Source organism: Labeo rohita, chromosome 6 (assembly GCF_022985175.1).
Source record: "Labeo rohita strain BAU-BD-2019 chromosome 6, IGBB_LRoh.1.0, whole genome shotgun sequence".
Taxonomy (NCBI): Eukaryota; Metazoa; Chordata; class Actinopteri; order Cypriniformes; family Cyprinidae; genus Labeo; species Labeo rohita.
Window position 1 is genome coordinate 28,053,018 of NC_066874.1, and position 19,573 is coordinate 28,072,590.

At 35.1% G+C, this 19,573-nt stretch overlaps 1 protein-coding gene across 3 annotated transcripts in view; it reads left to right on the forward strand.

Annotated features, from left to right (window-relative positions):
* LOC127167287 (contactin-4) overlaps positions 1 to 18,519 on the forward strand; it is a 107,815-nt gene extending 89,296 nt beyond the window's left edge. For all 3 annotated transcript variants that reach the window (XM_051113224.1, XM_051113223.1, XM_051113225.1), the window contains 10 exons: positions 123 to 240; positions 617 to 775; positions 2,062 to 2,211; positions 4,964 to 5,034; positions 7,065 to 7,299; positions 7,578 to 7,693; positions 9,179 to 9,359; positions 12,840 to 12,952; positions 16,762 to 16,930; positions 17,086 to 18,519. In XM_051113224.1, the coding sequence (XP_050969181.1) occupies positions 123 to 240; positions 617 to 775; positions 2,062 to 2,211; positions 4,964 to 5,034; positions 7,065 to 7,299; positions 7,578 to 7,693; positions 9,179 to 9,359; positions 12,840 to 12,952; positions 16,762 to 16,930; positions 17,086 to 17,180 (1,407 nt within the window). In that variant the 3' untranslated portion in view covers positions 17,181 to 18,519. The remainder of the gene's footprint in view (positions 1 to 122; positions 241 to 616; positions 776 to 2,061; positions 2,212 to 4,963; positions 5,035 to 7,064; positions 7,300 to 7,577; positions 7,694 to 9,178; positions 9,360 to 12,839; positions 12,953 to 16,761; positions 16,931 to 17,085) is intronic.
* The last annotated feature ends 1,054 nt before the right edge of the window (positions 18,520 to 19,573 follow it).

Below are 19,573 nucleotides of genomic sequence, written 5' to 3' on the forward strand. Positions count from 1 at the left end.
TTTACTTGTGGTACATTAATTGGGGCATTTCTTCATTGTATTGATACAGTTATGTGTGATTATTTGTGGATGGATGGATGGATAGATAGAACAAATTTTTATATAATACTCTTTCTTTATAGGGCTCTTCTGGGGATCTCATGATCAGGAACGTGCAGCTGAAGCACTCTGGGAAGTACGTCTGCATGGTGCATACAGCAGTGGACAGTGTGTCTGCAGCGGCAGACTTAATTGTCAGAGGTATGTGTGTCTTCCCCCACAGAGGCTGTTAAGTATTCTGCACTTTTCTGAGCATTTATCAAATATAAATTAAAAAGGCCTCACTATTTGCCCCGCTATTTCTATTTTATTCCGTTATTCAGCTCTTGAAGTAATGACTACAGGAGTATCTGAAATCAATGCATTAATTCCCTGCTTCGTGCTCTTTAGAACCTTTTGTATTTCCATCATCAAGTGAAGGATCTCTCTCCCTGGTTCTGAATATTAAGCATGTCGCCTTTTGTGGGCAGACTTGTCTCACATTGCAAGGTACTTGGTCACCTTGCTGTGCCCTTCTCTGATGAGGATACGCAGCAAGTTTGAGTCCTTTTTGTCTCTTTGGCGGCTGTGTTGTCAGGGCCCCCTGGTGCACCGGTGGGCGTGTTGGTGGGGGACGTTACGGACAGGACCGCTCAGCTCTCGTGGGGCCCCGGACCTGACAACCACAGTCCTGTTACCCTCTACATCGTGCAAGCCAGGACCCCTTTCTCTATCGGCTGGCAGGCAGTCAAAACTGGTAAAGTAGTCTGTTTACTTTCTTGCTGAATCTGATTTTATTATAAAAAAACAGTTCATGTGATTTTTATTAGGACTTTATTGTGATTGAACTACCCCTTACAAAAATAAAGTACACTGTAAAAAAAGTCATAATTTTAATGGTAACAAAAAACTATAAACATACTACAATAAAAACCTTTACAGATAAATTGGTTATTTGTAAATTCACTGACTATACCAGTCAAAAGTTTTTGAACAGTAACATTTTAAATGTTTTTGAAAGAAATCTGCTCACCAAGCCTGCATTTATTTCATCCAAAGTACAGCAAAAACAGTAACTATTTTTCCCATTTAAAATAACAGTTTTCTATTTTAATATATTTTAAAATTTAATTTATTCCTGTGATTTCAAAGCAAATTTAGCTTTGATGACAGGAATAAATTACATTTTTAAATATACTCAAATAGAAAGCAGTTATTTAAAATAGCAAAAATATTTCACAATATTACTATTTTTGCTGTATTTTGAATCAAATAAATGCAGGCTTGATGAGCAGAAGAGAATTCTTTAAAAAACATTAAATATTACTGTTCAAAAACTTTTGACTGATAGTGTATACAGTTAAAAACTAATAAATCAAATTTATTTGGTTTTTTGGAAATGTCAAGTTATGTTATGTTTAAGTCATATCAGTGAATTTACAGTGAAAAACAGTGACACTCTCAAAATTTCCACTTTTTTCCACATTTGTTTATTTGTAACTTAAATGTAAATTTAAATTAAATCCATAAAACCTAAAATGTTGCTACCATATTATGTATACATTTATAATATAAGTTTTAACCATAAATTCACAGATTTTTTTTCATCATACTGTTTTCAAATGACAATACCATGGTACTTTGATACTTTCTATATACCAAATTACCATATTCATTTAATATGAAATTAATCGGCACAGTGATATAGGAATAAACAAAATATATTGATCTCTTTTGCAACTTTCTATTTTTTTCTCAATTACTTGCTTTTCTTAATAATTGTATTGATACAGATATGTGTGATTATTTGTGGATAGTTAGATTCATATTCATATTCTTTTTTGAGTGAGTCACTTAAATGTGATTCATGCAAATGGCTTTTTTTTTAAATACACTGTGAAAGAAAAAAAAAAGATACAGGCAATTGCTAAGATGGACCGAAATATATCTGCAGAAGTAAATGCAAAATAATTATGCTAGGCTATTCATTTGTGCAGATGGGCATTGATGTGTTTTTCCATTCCAAATTTTCTTTAATCCTAGTTCCTGATTCTGTGCCTGGACAGATGATTCATGCGACAGCGGTGAATCTAAATCCGTGGGTAGATTATGAATTTAGAGTTGTGGCTATCAACAACGTGGGGGTGGGGGAACCCAGCATGCCATCCAAACCCGTTCGCACCAAAGCTGCAGGTATGCATTCATCCCTCCCGATTCCATATCTGTCATCTCTAATACATCAGGAAGGAGAAAATGTAATTTAATTCTATAATTAGTTTAAATCACCGGGAGCGACTCCCCGTAATAGAGTTCAGGCATGAGAAATAAACACTCGTGCATTCACACCGGTTTTCCTCGGAACATCCAAATTGCAAAATAATTTACAGACAATTAGGACACAAATTAAGTGTGCCGAAATCGGAATGGCTTCACAGAAGGGCTGGCGTTTTTAGTTAATTAGTTTAAAAACGCAAGAAAATGTGGTTGCACAGAAATGTAGAAGAAAAAGTAGCTAGTGTAGCTATATTCTTTAACGCAAGATACAACCCTGCTGCGCTCAGCGGCTGGACATCAGCGATCAGGAAATGCGGCTATCAATAATTCATGTGGACATCAACAAAAATTGAGTGGACTTCTCCTGTATTCTATGAGGCTGTAACACTTGAAAGGCTCTATTTTAAGCTCAGGTACTGCATGCAAATGCTTCGATCACTGATTCATAAATAGACGCAGGCTTCATCACACAATCCCAAGTGAAAATGACATGCAAACAGCTGTTCTTTCAGATCACAATTATTCAGCACAACTTGTTTCATGAAGAGACACACTGCATTTGTTTGGAATTTACAACATTTAACAGCTATATCTATACTGTGAAATCAAAGATATAGGTCATTTTATGTCATAATTACTGATAAATAAGTTAACATATTGCACTGCACTGTGAAACAGTAGTGTAAATAGTCATAATTATAGTTATTAGTTTTCCCTTCGGCTGGGGAATTGAGCATTATTTACTTTTAATTAATTTTCATCCAGCCAGTGTAAATATGTTACAATAGAACACTGTTTACACAATGAGAAAATAACATTTAGCAATATTTAGTTACTGACTCTTAATTTAACTTGCAATCTACACTATATGCGTAAAAAAAAACAAATGCAAGTACATAATCTATTCATAATTGTAACAGTACTATGCACATTACATTAAAACATCTTAAACTTGAACTTGTTCAATTTGACAGTCTTCAAGGATTAGTTCACTTCTGAATAAAACTTTCCTGATAATTTACTCACCCCCATCTCATGTTCATGTCTTTCTTCAGTCAAAAAGAAATTAAGGTTTTTGATGTAAATATTCCAGGACTTTTCTCCATATAGTGGACTTCAGTGGGAGCCAATGGGTTGTAGGTCCAAACTGCAGTTTCCATGCAGCTTCAAAGGGCTCTACACAATCCCAGCTGAGGAGTAATGGTCTTATGTAATGAAACAATTGGTCATTTTCTTAAAAAAAAAAAAAAAAAAAAAATGTATCTACTTTTTAACCACAAATGCTCATCTTGCACTAGATTGACTTCACGCATTATGTAATCAATTTAGAAAGGTCACACTTGAGGAAGGCGGAAGTACTGACCCAGTGTTTACAAAGCGAGCATGCAAAGAAAGTCAAACACCCTTACAGGGGTCAACGGATAGCCATTTTCCACAAGCTGATATGATTCTTTAGGGTCTTAATGAGAAGTCTGTAACATACTTTGGTTAAAATTTCTCAGTGGTAGTGTAAAAAACACCCTTTTTACCTTGTCAAAATCAGCCCTTTTTAGAGCAAGCCATTCTGTTGCATGTTCCTTTAATGTTGCATGTTCCTCTTCTGTGGGGTGATGAGCCGTAATGTTTACTTTAGTGCCATTTAGTCGCGAAACATGCTAACTAGCACATTATTTGCAAAGATGCATAAAAAACCCTTATACTAACTCCTGCTGTAGGTGAAGCTGGATCACGAATGATTTGTGCGAACATAGATGCATTTATGTAGATCGCCTGGTGCAATTTCTTCAAAAATAAAAGTACCGTTAATCCTCTGCGTCTTCATCGGCTCAGATGTCGGCAGTAAATGATAACTGCTATGTTTATTACTACATCCAACAACAAAACACCTCAATCTCTCAGTCTGAGATATTTTTGTCTTCCCCTGCACCGGAGTCGAAACAATGGCGGCCAGACTGTTCTCAACTCGCTCATTTAGGGCGGGTCTAAGGTAAGACGGCCATGTCAATTAACTATTGTGGGAGTGGCCTGGGTTTTTGTGATGTCACACCGGCAAGAACCTGAGAATGGCCTGGTTTGGTAAAAAATGGGATTATACTTATAAAAATTTTAATTTTAAATTTGAAATGCCACTGGGTGGATTTTTATCATATTAGGATGGTTGTGTACACACACTGCCAGCACACATTTTAGAAAATGACCAATCGTTTTGCTAAATAAGACCCTTATTCCTTGGCTGAGATTATGTAGAGCCCTTTGAACCTGCATTGAAACTCCATTTTAGATCCTCAACGCCACTCAGGTCCACTATATGGAGAAAAATCCTGGAATTTCTTTTCGAATGAAGAAAGAAAGACATGAACATCTTGGATGACATACAGTAGGGCAAATTATTAGGAAAACTGGTTTCCAACCCAGTGCTCGACTAAAAAGTACATAAAACCCCACTAAAACCGGGCTGAGGGACATGCTAAGACCAGACAACCATTTTTCATCAGAAAACTGAAAATTCTACAGCTTGTTACATTCTACCTCATTCAGATTCTTTGAACCGTTTTGAAAAGACCATTGAGCCGCACCTCAGGAAAAGGAAGTGTTCGGCTTCGCCGCCAATCCCACAGGTATAAAGCCCGTTTCTTCTGTTCTGTTGTCTGTTCTCTGTTCTGGCTGGCAGATCCTGAAGTAGCCCCAGCTAACGTGAGTGGAGGTGGAGGAAGCCGAGGCGAACTCGTGATTGTTTGGGAGGTGAGCTCAGCGTCTTTATTGTGACAGGAGCGTTTTCAAACCAGTCTTCTCTTGTGAATCGGATTCTGAGGGAATTCTCCACGGTGACGTGGTTTAAATTAGACAAGGTTTAATTAAAAGCCAGCGCTGTCGTCTTTGCTCTTTGCCTCAGTGGGATTGCTCCCTCTGGTATGTAAATCATAATGAAGACGCAGATATGAGACAGCTTTCATACCAGTAAATCTGAAATGACAATGTTTATCAATGGCTTTCTCGTAATCTCACCGGCTGTCACGGCAGATATTCAGCGGCGTGTTTAAATACAGTATTACTTTCAAAATACGCCACATTCTTCACTAAGTCCAGAGGTTTCTTGACTGACACAGTAGTGCTTAAATCTGTCAACTTTATTTACTTTTATGCACTGGATTTCAGATTATGTAAGCAACAATGTAAACCCACCACGGAAAATTACTTGTCAACTTGCAGTAATGTAACGCCATGTCAGCCGAATGATTTTCCTTTAATGCATTTTTGAGGGACTAATATTATTGCTCACACTTTGAACAACCCTATTACCCTATGAAACTTCGCCGTGTAAATCGTCCTGCATCGTTTGTTCTACAGGCATGAGTGACACCTCAAATCACAAGACTTGCTGAGGAGAGCAGCGCTTGCTATTGTTTATTCAAAGCGTTTGCTATTATAATGATAAAATTACTCATACAGTTGGCTCCAGTGCTTCATTCTGATTGGTTGAGTGGTGTAACAAGGATACTAATACAGTGCATAAATGCCCGCTCACTACATATATATATATACATTAAATATACATTATATATAAAAGACTTGTACTGTTTTTTAAAGAAGTCTCTTATGCTCATCAAGGCTGCATTTACTGGATAAAAATACAAAAAAAAGTAAAATTGCAAAATTTATTACAATATAAAATAATGGTTTTTATTTTAATATACTTCAAAATATAATTTATTCCTGTGATGCAAAGCTGAATTTTCATCAGCTGTTACTCCAGTCTTAAGTGTCACATAATCCTTCAGAAATCATTCTAATATGCTGATTTATTATTAGATTTATCAATGTTGGAAACAGTTGTGCTGAAAAATATTTTTTGGGAACCTGTGATTCTTTTTTTCAGGATTCTTTGATGAATAACAAGTTAAAAAGAACAGCATTCTTTCTAAATATAAATCTTTTCTAACGATGTAAATCAATGCTATCACTTTTTATTAAATTAACACATCCTTGGTGAATAAAAGTATTAATTTCTTTCAAAATAAAGAAAGAATAAAAATGTGCTGACCCGAAACTTTTTAACAGTAGTGTATAGTGTTAGAAAACCTTTATATTTTAAATAAATACTGTTCTTTTTAACCTTTTATTGATCAAAGAATCCTAAAAAAAATATCACAGGTTCCAAAAAATACTAAGCAGCTAATAATAAATCAGCATATTACAATGATTTTTGAAGGATCATGTGGCAATGAAGACTGGAGTAATGATTCTGAAAATGCAACTTTAATTACAGATATAAATTAAATTTTAATGTATATTAATATAGAAAAACATTGTTTTACATAGTAGTAATATTGCACAATATTAAATTTTTTCTGTATTTTTGATCAAATGAACAGCCTTGATGAGCATAAGAAACGTCGTACAAATATATAAAATAAACATGTTTTAAACATATATATATATATATACATACATGTGTATGTGTGTGTGTGTTTGTTTATTTTAATAATCTATTTTACTATTAAACACAATTTGATCAGATTCTAGAACAAATATATTTTAGTATTTAAATCCTTGTAATATTAAATGTTTGTATGCATATTTTGCAACAAACAAAATGCTTAATGGGATTGTAGTTCTTTCCCTCATTCAAGACATTAAGTACACGTAAGGCGCTTTGGATGAAAGCGTCTGCCAAATGCATAAATGCAAATGTCAAAGCACAGGAACGAAACAAGTGACTTTCTTTACTGAATCACATGACATTTTTTAATTCTCATCTTCTTTTCTCACAGCCTGTGCCGGAGGAGCTACAAAACGGCGAAAAGTTTGGATACGTGGTTGCATTTCGTCCTCTTGGCACCACAACATGGAAACAAAGCGTGTTGGCCTCGGCAGATGCATCACGATACATTTATAAAAACGATACTTTTTCACCACTCACTCAGTTTGAAGTAAAAGTCGGCGTCTACAATGAGATCGGAGAGGGACCGTTTAGCCCTGTGGTCATTGTATATTCAGCAGATGAAGGTTAATATGCTTGTGTTGATTGTATGCAAATTGTGCAAGGACATTATTGGACATCGTTTAACAATGACAAAAGTTGATGGATGCGTTTCAAGTTTTAATTACACTCCCTCTACAGCTGTGTTAGTGCACTTTGATGGTAATTTCGCAATTAGTTCTTGCAAACAGGTGGTACGTTTAAGCACTAAAGACTGATGTTGGATGAATCCTGTAAACTTTGTTCTCATTACCTATTGTTTTTCACATTCTTTCCTCGTTTTTAATATGTCTGACATCAACAGAACCCTCAGTAGCTCCTCCCAGAGTCTGGGCCCGCACTCTGTCCGCGTCTGAGATCGAGGTATTCTGGGAACCCGTCCACCAAAGCGGCAGTAAAGGACGGATAACAGGCTACGAGGTGCGTAAACACCATAAATGGAGAGAGGGAAAAAAAGGGGGCTCTGACCTCACACTGCATCACCTCAATCAGACTCCTTAATGTATGCACTGCGCTGATGGCAGGGTATGCAATTTCCTGTTCCCCAACAAGAGTCTGCGATCCCCCGGCCACATTTTTCACAATCTCATCTGCAGAATGAAGAGGTCTTCTCACAGCTGGTCCTGTCTCCCGGGGAGCGCCAATACCCAGGCTTTCTGGGCACTTATATAAATCACCTTTCAGATGTGTGGACATCATACATCAATTCCCCCTCCTGCAAACACTTCAGCTGCTAGGTCGTTTCTCACTGTGTGAGAAACCCACAGGATTCTGCCCATTTCTCTCCTTCCAACCCGAACGAGCCTCCGCGAGAAATCCCAGGTCACGCGGTTGTTCTGTGGTGAAACCACAAAGTCATTCACAGCTTCAGGTAGTAAAAAAAGCACATGTGAAAATCCACAAATACTTACAGAGTCCCTTGCTGCGGTGTGCAGATGTTTATTGAGCGTAATAAAAAAAGAAACCAAGTCACAGTGACTTTGTCACAGAGTTAGTGTATCGAACGCTAATGCAGGAACAAAAATGACATTCTTCTCAAGTCGATTTCTTAGAAGTGAGGTTGGAAGCACACTTACTCAAGCAGAAAAATCTTGCCCATTCAAACATTAAAATAAGTGTGTGTGTGTGTGTGTGTACATATTGAATGTGATGACATTTTTGTGGGGGTTTTTTACTTTCAACAATGCAATATGTTCATGTGTGCACGTTTCGTGTTTGCATATCAGTCTGAATAAACAATATAATGATGTTAATGGAAGAATGACTTAAAAAAAAATGAAGTAAACAACTCACACACTTAGATATAACCACTTTGTTGTATCAAAAAAAGACATAAAATGGTATGAAAACATGATCTGTGGGAGCTTTTAGTGAGTAATCAGCTTGGTAAAATTTGGTGAAGTAAATCTCTGTGTCTATGACCAATATTTACCGAGCTTTGATGACTAATAAGCTGAAAAGTTCAAAAATATTTAAAAGTTAACTATTAAAAAGTAATAGAGAGAAAACTAATAGCTGAACCTACGTTAACAAATAAAATGCATTGTTTCAATTGTTACTACTTTGAGTTATTGATTTGGAATACACGTAAAATGCTTAAAAACACTAACTTGATGAGATTCATACTTGGCTTTAATAAATAGAATATTTATTACATTGCTAATGTAAAAATATAAAAATAGATTTTTTCTTTTTCTGATAGTGTAATGTGTATTTAACCAAGAACATGGGGCATGGATTTCCTCTTCATTTCAGAATACCGCACACCACTTGTGTTTTTTTTGTTTGTTTGTTTGTTTGTTTTTTGCACAGTTCTTGTAGATAAAAAGTTTGTTGTTGTTGTTTCTGTGTTATAAAAAGTACAATGACTTACTGTCTCTTTAAATGTCACCTTTGTCATTACAGGTGCAGTGGTTGGAGGATGGGTCACCTGAAAGCGATGCAGAGAGAGTAAGGGTCACGGAAAGCTCAGTCAATATCACAGGTCTGAAGGGAAGCACACTTTATCTGATGTCAGTCAGAGCACACAACAGCGCAGGCACCGGGCCGTCCAGCGCACCCATCAGCATCACCACCAAGAAGCCACGTAAGTCATAAGGTTATTAAAAAAACATGAATTTTAACCAAACACAGTAAATGAGTAATTGACATGAAATGCTTCTAGGCATGGCATGCTGTGGCTTGGCAAACTCCATCAAAACTTTTTAACTGCATTTTCTAATGCCTCTGTATAAATTATGCATGTAGCTTTTATGATATATTACATGGAATGTTTACACAAAGGAAAGTGAAAAAGCCAATAATAACAAAAGTATCCAGTATAGTATTCACACTTCCAGGGGCCTCAAAAGCCTCAGGCTGTATGATCAAAATTGCCAACAAAAGCTGAACGGCACTCACCTCACTGCGTATAGTGCAAGTTAGGGCCCTCAGGCTGCACATGCTGTACAGTGTAAACTAACAGCTACAGCCCCCCTAGTCCACTGGCCACAAGCAGCGCTGTTAAAATACACTAGCTTGACCTACAGTTGAGGTCAAAAGTTTGCATCCCCCTTTAGAATCATTAAAAATGTTAATTATTTTACCAATATAAGAGGGATCATACAAAATGCATGCTATTGTTTATTTAGTACTGACCTGAATAAGATATTTCACATAGTTGAATTTATAAAAAAATGACCCTGTTCAATCTATTGAATCTTAATACTGTGTTGTTAACTGAATGATTCACAGCTGTGTTTTTTGTTTAGTGAAAGTTGTTCATAAGTCCCTTGTTTGTCCTAAATACTTAAACTACCTGCTGTTCTTCAGAAAAGTCCTGCCCTTCAGAGGCTTCAGAAGATAGTTACATGTTTCCCAGAAGACAAAATAAGTTCAGTTTTCCCTTTTCTTCAAACTTAAAAAAGTTTAATGCATTGTGTTTCCTTTTGGAGCATTAGTGAGTACTTCTTTTATGTGAAATATCTTATTCAAGTCAGTACTAAATAAACAATAACATGCATTTTGTATGATCCCTCTTATTTTGGTAAAATATTTAAAGGAGAAGTCCACTCCATAACAACAATTTACAGATAATGAACTCACCCCCTTGTCATCCAAGATGTTCATGTCTTTCTTTCTTCAGTCATAAAGAAATTGTTTTTGGGGAAAACATTTCAGCATTTTTCTCCATATAATGGACTGCTATAGTGCCCCAAGTTTGAACTTCCACAATGCAGTTTAAATGTGGCTTCAAATGATCCCAAATGCAGTTGTAAAAGATCCCAGTCGAGGAATAAGGGTCTTATCTAGTGAAATGATCAGTTCATTTCATTAGAAAAATACAATTTAAATACTTTTTAATCTCAAACGCTGGTGTTGTCTTGCTCTCCCTGAACTCTGTGTATTCTAGCTCAACACAGTTAGAATATGTCGAAAAACTCAAACTGTATTTTCTCCATCAACTTCAAAAATCATTTCGAAATCATCCTACATCGCTGCAGAAGTACCCACCCAGTCTTTGCAAAGTGAACATGTGAAGAAGGTCAAACACCCTTAACAAAAAAGATAAAACAGCAATATTGGATGATTTTGAAGTTGAGGGAGAAAATACGGTCTGAGTTTTTTGACATTTTCAACTGTCCTTAGCAAGAATACACAGAGTTCAGGGAAAGTAAGACCAGATGAGCATTTGACATTAAAAAGTATATCGTTTTGCTAGATAAGACCCTTCTTCCTCGGCTGGGATCGTTTACAACCACATTTGGGATCGATTGAAGCCGCATTTAAACTGCATTTTGGCTATTCAAACTCGGGGCACCATAGAAGTCCATTATATGGAGAAAAATGCTTAAATATTTTCCTCAAAAAACATAATTTCTTTACGACTGAAGAAAGAAAGACATGCCATCTTACGACCTCAACTGTGTATATATAAATACATATATATTGGTATTTACTGCAGCTTGGATGTGGCATGAATGCATTTACACTATAATAATAGTAATGTGATGAGGTTTTAAATGGGTATTAAAAGAGTACTTCACCCAAAAATGAAAGTTCACTTCAGTATATGCAAACAAATATACACATTTGTCAGTTAATGTAGATTAGGGGCCTGACTGGATCATAGTCCTACCCTCTTAACGTCTTAGTGGGGTGTTCTCAACACTATGAGATTAAGGTGGCCTTTGTTAAACTACCGTGGCTAAATAGGCTCATTATCTGATGCCAATAATCGAGAACAAAACACTGTGTTTAACTGAGCCAGAAACTGATCAGATAAACTATGACATTTCTATGGAGGGAGTCTTATGGCTATTTTCAGCTAATAGACTGAGCGTACAATTAAGGCCGCTTTAAAATAAAGAGCTTGACAGATCTCTTTCTTTGTGTCGGAGCAGATAGCCGATTGTTCTTTTTCCTTTGTGAGGTAGATTCTCTAACTAAAATACTGTGATACCGCCGACCACTGTTTTGATCTAGTATAAGTATCATAATAGCATGTATTGTAGACTCGGTGGGCTGGGTATCATTAGATAAATTGCTTCAAATTATGATAGCTATTATCTAAATAGCTAATTTTTTTAAACTATGAATACATGGTGCACAATGTCCTAGCCATGAAATTTGATGAGAAAAGAGGTCAGATTTTCTCTGGTTCAATTGCCGTTAAACTGTGTATAAATTCTTCAATTACTGTGAAAGGCAGAATTGTTTGTGTGGGCACATGACCCAAACACAAAATTTATAAAATTGCTCCTAAGCAACCCTACATCAGGGGCAGCTATTTTTCAGTTATTTGAGTTATGGAAATAAAGTAAAGAAGGGCATGCTGACATTCAAGCAGCACAAAAATGTCCCGCACGTCAGAATATCGAACACAGTAATACATTACAACAGCATGTAGGAATTTTTTTTTTACTATGTGCACTTTTCTGTAAGTCATACATGATAAAGCTCAATCTTTTCTTCTGTAGAACACAAAACAGAGAAGTTTTGAAGATTGTCTTCTCTGCTTTGTTGTCTTACAATGAAAGTGCATGTGGACCAGGTCCTGTCAAGCTCCAGAAAGATCATAAAAGTAGTCCAAAGCATCATTAATGTAGTTCAGACTCATTTTCTATGTTAAAAATCTTTAGAATCCATACAGTTGTGTAGGAGTAATAGACAGAGATTTAAGTTGTTGACAAGGTCACCATTCAGTGTCATTGTATAGAATGGACAGCAGCTTGGACATTCTGTTACAGGATTTGAAAGGAACAAGGATGAATAAATGATAACAGAATTTACATTTTAGGTGAGGTAATCCTTTGATGTTCAGCACAGTGTTTCTTTGTTTCATCGCAGTTTTTTGCTGCTATTCATAAAAATGACTCCTAAAGTTCCATTTATAGTCCCGCTAATTTACAGTGAATGTTGAATCTGTGCCAGCAAGGTTTTAAAGTCTGCAATGATAGTCTTAGATGTAACCTCAGCTGGTGTCGTGTTGATTGTTAAGATCGCAAAGGACAAAATGTACTGAAGATGTTGTTCAGTCATATTGCACAAGCTGGAAGTAAATCGGAATATGATTTATGCCTTTTAGCTCCAAGTCAACCCCCGGGGAACATTGAGTGGAATCTGACAAACTCAAAGGTTTTTCTGAACTGGGAACATGTGAAGGCAATGGACAATGAATCAGAAGTAACCGGCTACAAGGTAATCTGTTTTTTTGCTCTCGCTCTTCTGCTGCTTTGCTGATAACCATGCTGTATCAGTGTGCCACATAAGCTGGTGTTTCACATAAAACAACTCAGAGATAAATGACTGAGAACATTACCTTTGAAAGCTGCATTATATACTGTTTTTTATTACATTTTTTTATTTGAAGTGCTAGTGAAGCCTTTCCAGATATGCTCATGCAACTCTTCTTAGTTGAAGTGCAAATCATCTTGTATTTAATATTAGCTTCCCATAAGTGACAATTGGTTATATAGGGAACTTTTAGTTACTAGAGACATTTTAATAATGTTAAATATCATGAAGACACTTCCTAAAAGGAAAATCCACCCAAAAATTAAAATTCGGTCATCATTTATTCATTTCTTTCTTAAGTGGAACATAAAAGTAGGTATTTTGAAGAATAATGGTAACCGTACAGTTTTGGTTTCCATTGACTTCACTTGTATGGGCAAGAAACACAATGGAAGTCAATGGGAACCAAAACTGTATGGTGACCAGCATTCGTGAAAATATATTTTTTGCGTTCTGCAGAAAAAAAAAAAAACGTTATGGAATGTTTGGAACAACATTAGGGTGAGAAAATGATGACACATTAACATACGCAAACTTACTGTAAATTGTTACCAGCCTTTTTTCTAACAGTTCGTATGATTTGATTCCCATTCACAATTTTTTTCATATCAGTCAATATTGATAATTGTCATGAAAAATGTCAAATTTTTATTTCTTTCAAGTTTAAAGGCAGATTTTTGTTACAGTGTGAAAGTTCTAAAAAACAGATGGTTAATTGTGGCTTTAAACTATTCTTTATGGTCAGAACATGACAAACACATCATGTTTTTTTAATTCTTTACACTTCTTAATAGAAAAAAATAATTTCATAGTTCTGCAGTTTTGATGAGTAATATTGTTTCAAATCAATAAACAGGTTTGAGTTGCCTGATAATATTAATAATAAAACTTTTTTTTTTTTGTCTCTTAAAAACACACATTTGATAGTAGCTTGAGTTAGGATGCAGATGTAGATTTATGTCCATTATCAAAATCAGTAATATCTGTAAAAAATATAACAACCTCATTGTTATATGGTGAAATTTAATAATTCTGACTGTTTGAGATTTATTTTTTTAATTAACCATTGCTCTTCCATAGTATCATCCATAGATTATGATAAAAACAGTTCAAACCCCAGATATAGCACCTCACTACATTTTAAAAATGTAATGTGGTTTCTGTCTATTCATATTTGTATGAAAAACAGTAGTCTAAATACATTTAGTATAAATGCATAAACGCTATAGCTTAATCACAAAAAATACTGTCATTATATTCCATCACTCCTCCTTCAATACATTTAAAACATGTCTACATTAATAATAGAATAAAATTTGATACAAATATACCCTCATTTCCGACACAATACCACTGTACAGTTAGTGCTACTACAGTAAATCTATGGTAAATGATGGCGATTTGTAGATTAAAAAGCTTTCTGACTGTATCGTTGCACACAGTGTTTCTCATGTTTGTCAGCGCTGTTTCATCTGCCTATAAACCGAGTCATTTGTGTTCTTCGCTGAATTCAAGCACTTCACACTGGATCTCACAGCACGCTCCACTAAGAGTGAACGCATCTAGTAAGCTGGCTCTAGTAAGTTCGCTCCCTGCCGCAGTTTAAACTTTGATCCGAGCGGATAAACGGTCTGAGTGGCACGCTTTGACTAGCGCTCTTTTGTTCCCCTTTGCCGTATAATCATTATTTCAGACATTTATCGAACTGTTGTTTATCGAGGAAATATATATCGCGAGACAATTATCGTTATGGATTTATCGCCCAGACCTACATTCAACTATCCAATCAGAGTTGTATTAGAAATGTCATCTTGAATCAGACAAGACCCTTAGCAAAGAATATAAATGATAAATGACAAACTGAATGACTTCTGAACAAATGTCTGACTATACATTAAATGAAAAGGTATTTTTATAAATACTTAACTGTCTAGATTTGATTTCCCCTTTAATGTAATCTTTCAAATTTCCTTTCACAAGCCGTGAAGCACTTTCACACTCAAGGTCATACATACAGTTCAAAAACATCTAAGGCTTTTTTACATTTCAGAACAAGCAGTTCTGATCTCCTGCTGCGCTCAAAACCCGAGTCATCTGTAGCGAGAGTTCACTCAAAATGTTCCGAAAGAGGATTAAAAATTGTCCGATGTGATTCATTTCTTTTGAGCAAATTAATTTGCTGCAGCGTGCTGCCAGCTAATTGACGACGGTCTCTCTGAAATGTAGAGGTTTGTAAGGTCAGCGAACAGCTGGACGGCTCTGATGCTATCCTCCATCTGGAGCTACGAGCTTAGCGAGGTCTCGCCAAAGACACTTTCATAAGGGAGAAGCGCTATTCATTTGCAATCCTAACCGTCCGCTGTGAGGCGCCTGCAGAATAATGCAATCAATAATCATAAATTTTCTAGTCTGTACGAGTAAGAAACAATATCAGTTTGGTGGCTATTTGTTTTGCGCTGTCAATCTGAAAAAAAAGAAATTTAAATGATTTATGGATTGCGAAAGCTATTTTTTTCACAGCAAGATATGTCAGCAAACATACTAATAATCCTCCCACTGAAAATCTATTTGAAATCTGAAATTTATAACGATTATTTAATTTGTATTCCCTCTTTTACCTGGGCTTTGAAGATTGCAAGCAGACGGTGTGAAACAGACTTTCATACACTTTTTTTTTTTTTCAGTGCAGCTGTTGGTGATTTGTATTGAAGAACATTTTATTATATATATATATATATGTTTTCTATTATTTTAATATACTGTAAAATATAATTTATTCATGTGATGCAAAGCTGAATTTTTATTATCCATTACTCCAGTCTTCAGTGTCACATGATCTTACATTTCCAACATGTATTATCAAACAATTATTATTGGAAATAGCTTTTGCTGCTTAACATTTTTTTTTAAACTATGATACTTTTTTCAAGATTCTTGGATGAATAAAAAGTTAAAAAGAACAGCATTTATTCAAAATATAAATATTTTCTAACAGAATAACTCTTTACCATCACTTTTTATTAATTTAACAGATCCTTGCTGAAAAAAAAAAATATATAATAATTCTTTCAAAAAAAAAAAAAAAAGATAAAATAAATTAATGACCCCAAACATTAGAACAGTAGTGTATTATAAAAGATTTCATTTTTAAATAAATGCTGTTCTTTTTTACTTTTCATTCATCAACAATCCTAAAAAAAGTATCACAGCTTCCAAAAAACAAAAACTGTTTCCAATATTGATAATATTGACTGAAGGATCATGTGACACTGAAGAGTAATGAGGCTGAAAATTCAGCTTTGCATCAAAAGAATAAATTATTTTCTTAGGAATATTAAAATAGTAAACCATTTTAAATTGCAATAATATTTCATAATATATATATATAGTAAAATATGTGTAAAAACTCTTTTAGAATCTTCTACACTTGACCTATTTTGTGAAATGTTATGCTAAAAAAAAATGTGTTAATGTGTTAATCTTGTGCTAATTTTCTTCATAATAAACGCTACTTTGTTTGATATTTGATCTAATCACATTACAACATTTTTTTTCATCTTTTTTTTCATCAGAATTAAGTGTTCAAATATGTTTTGGAGCCACTGTACATCATGAAATATCTTTGCTGTTGTTGTGACTTATTTATTTTTGAGTGTTTTTAGCTAATTGGCACAGACTAGCTGCATTTCACTGACCCACTTTCTCGCGCGCAGGTTGTGTATCGTCAAAACTGGCACAGAGGAAGCGGCGTAGTCGAGACCAACAGGACGTCCGTGGAGCTTCAGTTGCCGTCAGAAGAGGACCTGCTCGTTCAGATCAAAGCCCTGAGTGACGGAGGAGACGGCAGCAGCAGCAGCCCTATACGTATTCCAAAGATGTCAAGTAAGGCTTCGTGTGAGCTCATTACGAGCGGCGCACACTGATTTTTGAGCTTGCACTCACAGAATCGAACTGCTAACCAGGCAATTGCTTGACACTTGTAATGGCCTCCTATGTATAATCCTGTCTGTGATGTCTTTGTGTTGTCTCCTTCACAGGCCTGAACTCAAGGGGATACTTCAGTTCAGACGCAAGCAAGATGGCCCATGTTCATGGAGTAGTCTTTCTGATCTTGTCATGGTTGTTTTCATAGAACTTTGCCTTTATTTAAAGCTGAAGTGTGGCATTTCAAGGATGATTATGGTTTCTCAAACACTCAAGCTAAAAATGGCTTACTTGAAAGTAAGTATTAAGAACACTTGGAAAAAATACACACTTCAGCTTTAATACTTAAAAAAAAAATCTAATTGGGTGGATATAGTAACATTTTCCTTTATTTTTTTTTTTTTTTTTTTTTTTTAAAAAGTTACAAATTGGTGACTCAGCTCCATTGCCTTATATTGTGATGGTTTTTTACCTCTTTGTCAAACTATTGGTCTTTTGTATGTAGATTTTATGCAAAAAAGCAGGCTTTCTCTTGTAGCTAATAATTTTGCTTAGGTGTTCAGAACTGAGATTCAAATTGAGCACAACATTAAGTCCTGTAATGCAGTAGTGACTTGGAATGTTGGATCTTTAAAAGAAATCCTTGAATTCCTGTTTTTCCTTCTACACACGTCAGTCAAGTCAGTGACGTTGTGTTTGTGTATGTAAAAAGGCCTTTAGATAGATGAAATGCATTATGTTGTTTTGCATAAGCCCTGAGAGATATTATTGTTTTGAAGAATAGTGACAGTTTGGTTTGATACATACTGTAGTTCCAGGATAATTACGCAGATTTCTTGCTGCTAGTTGGTATGAATTATTCTTTTGGAAAATTACGAAAGTCAATCATTTGATGATTTTAAAATGAAATGTATATCTTGTTCCTTTGAATTCAACTCATAATTCATCAGTTCAATTATGATTTCTTCTGCCATTCACATTATCCTACGGGAGACAATATGCTATGGAACACAGTTTTCCTTGCTGATATCTCTCAAAGATTTATCATGTTTGTTCTTGTGATAATATTTCTTGCAAACACCTGCTGAGTTTGTATGCTTGAAGATGAGACCGAAGTGTGTCATCAGAACTTAGCTTAAACAGATATTCCCTCTGGCGGTTTCATGTTTTCTAAATATCACAGTTCATACATCTGAAAGAAATGTTTTATATCCTCTACCTTTTTTTTTTTAATTTATAATTTTTCTCTATTTGTAATTATCATGCTTTGTGAAAAACTTTTAAACTTTTATTTAGTTTCTATTATTTTTGTAATATTTATTTTAATATTTATGTTTATTATTTATTTAGTTTCTTTTAAATAGTAAATCACCTAATAGCATCCACATTTTTGCCTTAGTTTGAAATTTTGCATTTTATAAATGTAACATATTCGTCTGGTGTTTTCTTTTGCTGTTATGTAAGCATTTTGACCTATTTAATACCTTTGTATTAACCCTGTACAATCTCTGAGAGATAAAATAAATAAAATTTCATATTGAAATATATGTAGAGCAACTATATGATTAGCTACAGTATCACTAATGGGCTCCAACACGCACTACAGCATTTTTGATCTGGGAGGAGACGTTTAATAATTTGACGAAAGGAATAGAGTTTGGCTGATCTATATGGTTGCCTGGAGACGATTCCTTCAAAGACTTGCATACTGATTGGTAATTACCAATAGACTGAGATTAGTCTCTGCTGGATGCGAGCATAAAGACGGCAGGCATACTTACTGACAGTTATAATGTACTTCAGATCCAAAAGTCTGAGCACGCTAGTGAAAATGCTACTAGTTTGCTTTTTTCCTAATTAAATTCTTTTCAGTGCAAATTATATTATCAGCATAATTTAATTGAAATGTTAAAGTGCAAAATAACATGCATTGCTTTAATGCACTTCAACGGACGTGAACGGAAGTTTGTGTAAAACCTGTTGATCATCTAATCCACCATCTAAAAAGCATCTCGTGGAAACCGAAAGAATTGTTTACCCAAAAATGAAAACTGGCAAATTTACTCACCCTCGCTTCATTCAAGATTTTGAGAAATTTAGCATTTCATCACTTGCTCAGCAATGGATCCTCTGCAGTGAATTGGTGCCATCAGAATGAGAGTTTTAAAAACATCATAATACAAGTAATCCACAAAACCCAGTTCATCAATTAACATCCTGTGATGCATGTTTGTAAGAAATCAACTATTAAGACAGCTTCTAACCAAAATATGAGGGCTGGGCAGTATATCGAGTTTGTGCAATATATCAATATATATATTTTTTTTAATAACCTATATGGTATGAGGCAATACAAATTATATCTATACCTTATTCTTCAATGGGGAAGTAAGCCAATGGATGAGATTTCCAGTTCATTAGCAGCTATAGGGAAATAATCAGAGGAATAACAACCTGCAGTAAATGGTAGAACTGTCTGCACTACAAACCAGTGTGTTCATAATTAAGATAATACATAAACGTAATAAGGTAAGACACACCAATTTGCAATATCAAGCAGGAAAACGAGCTGTTTTGTACAGCTAAATGCGCGTATGAGAC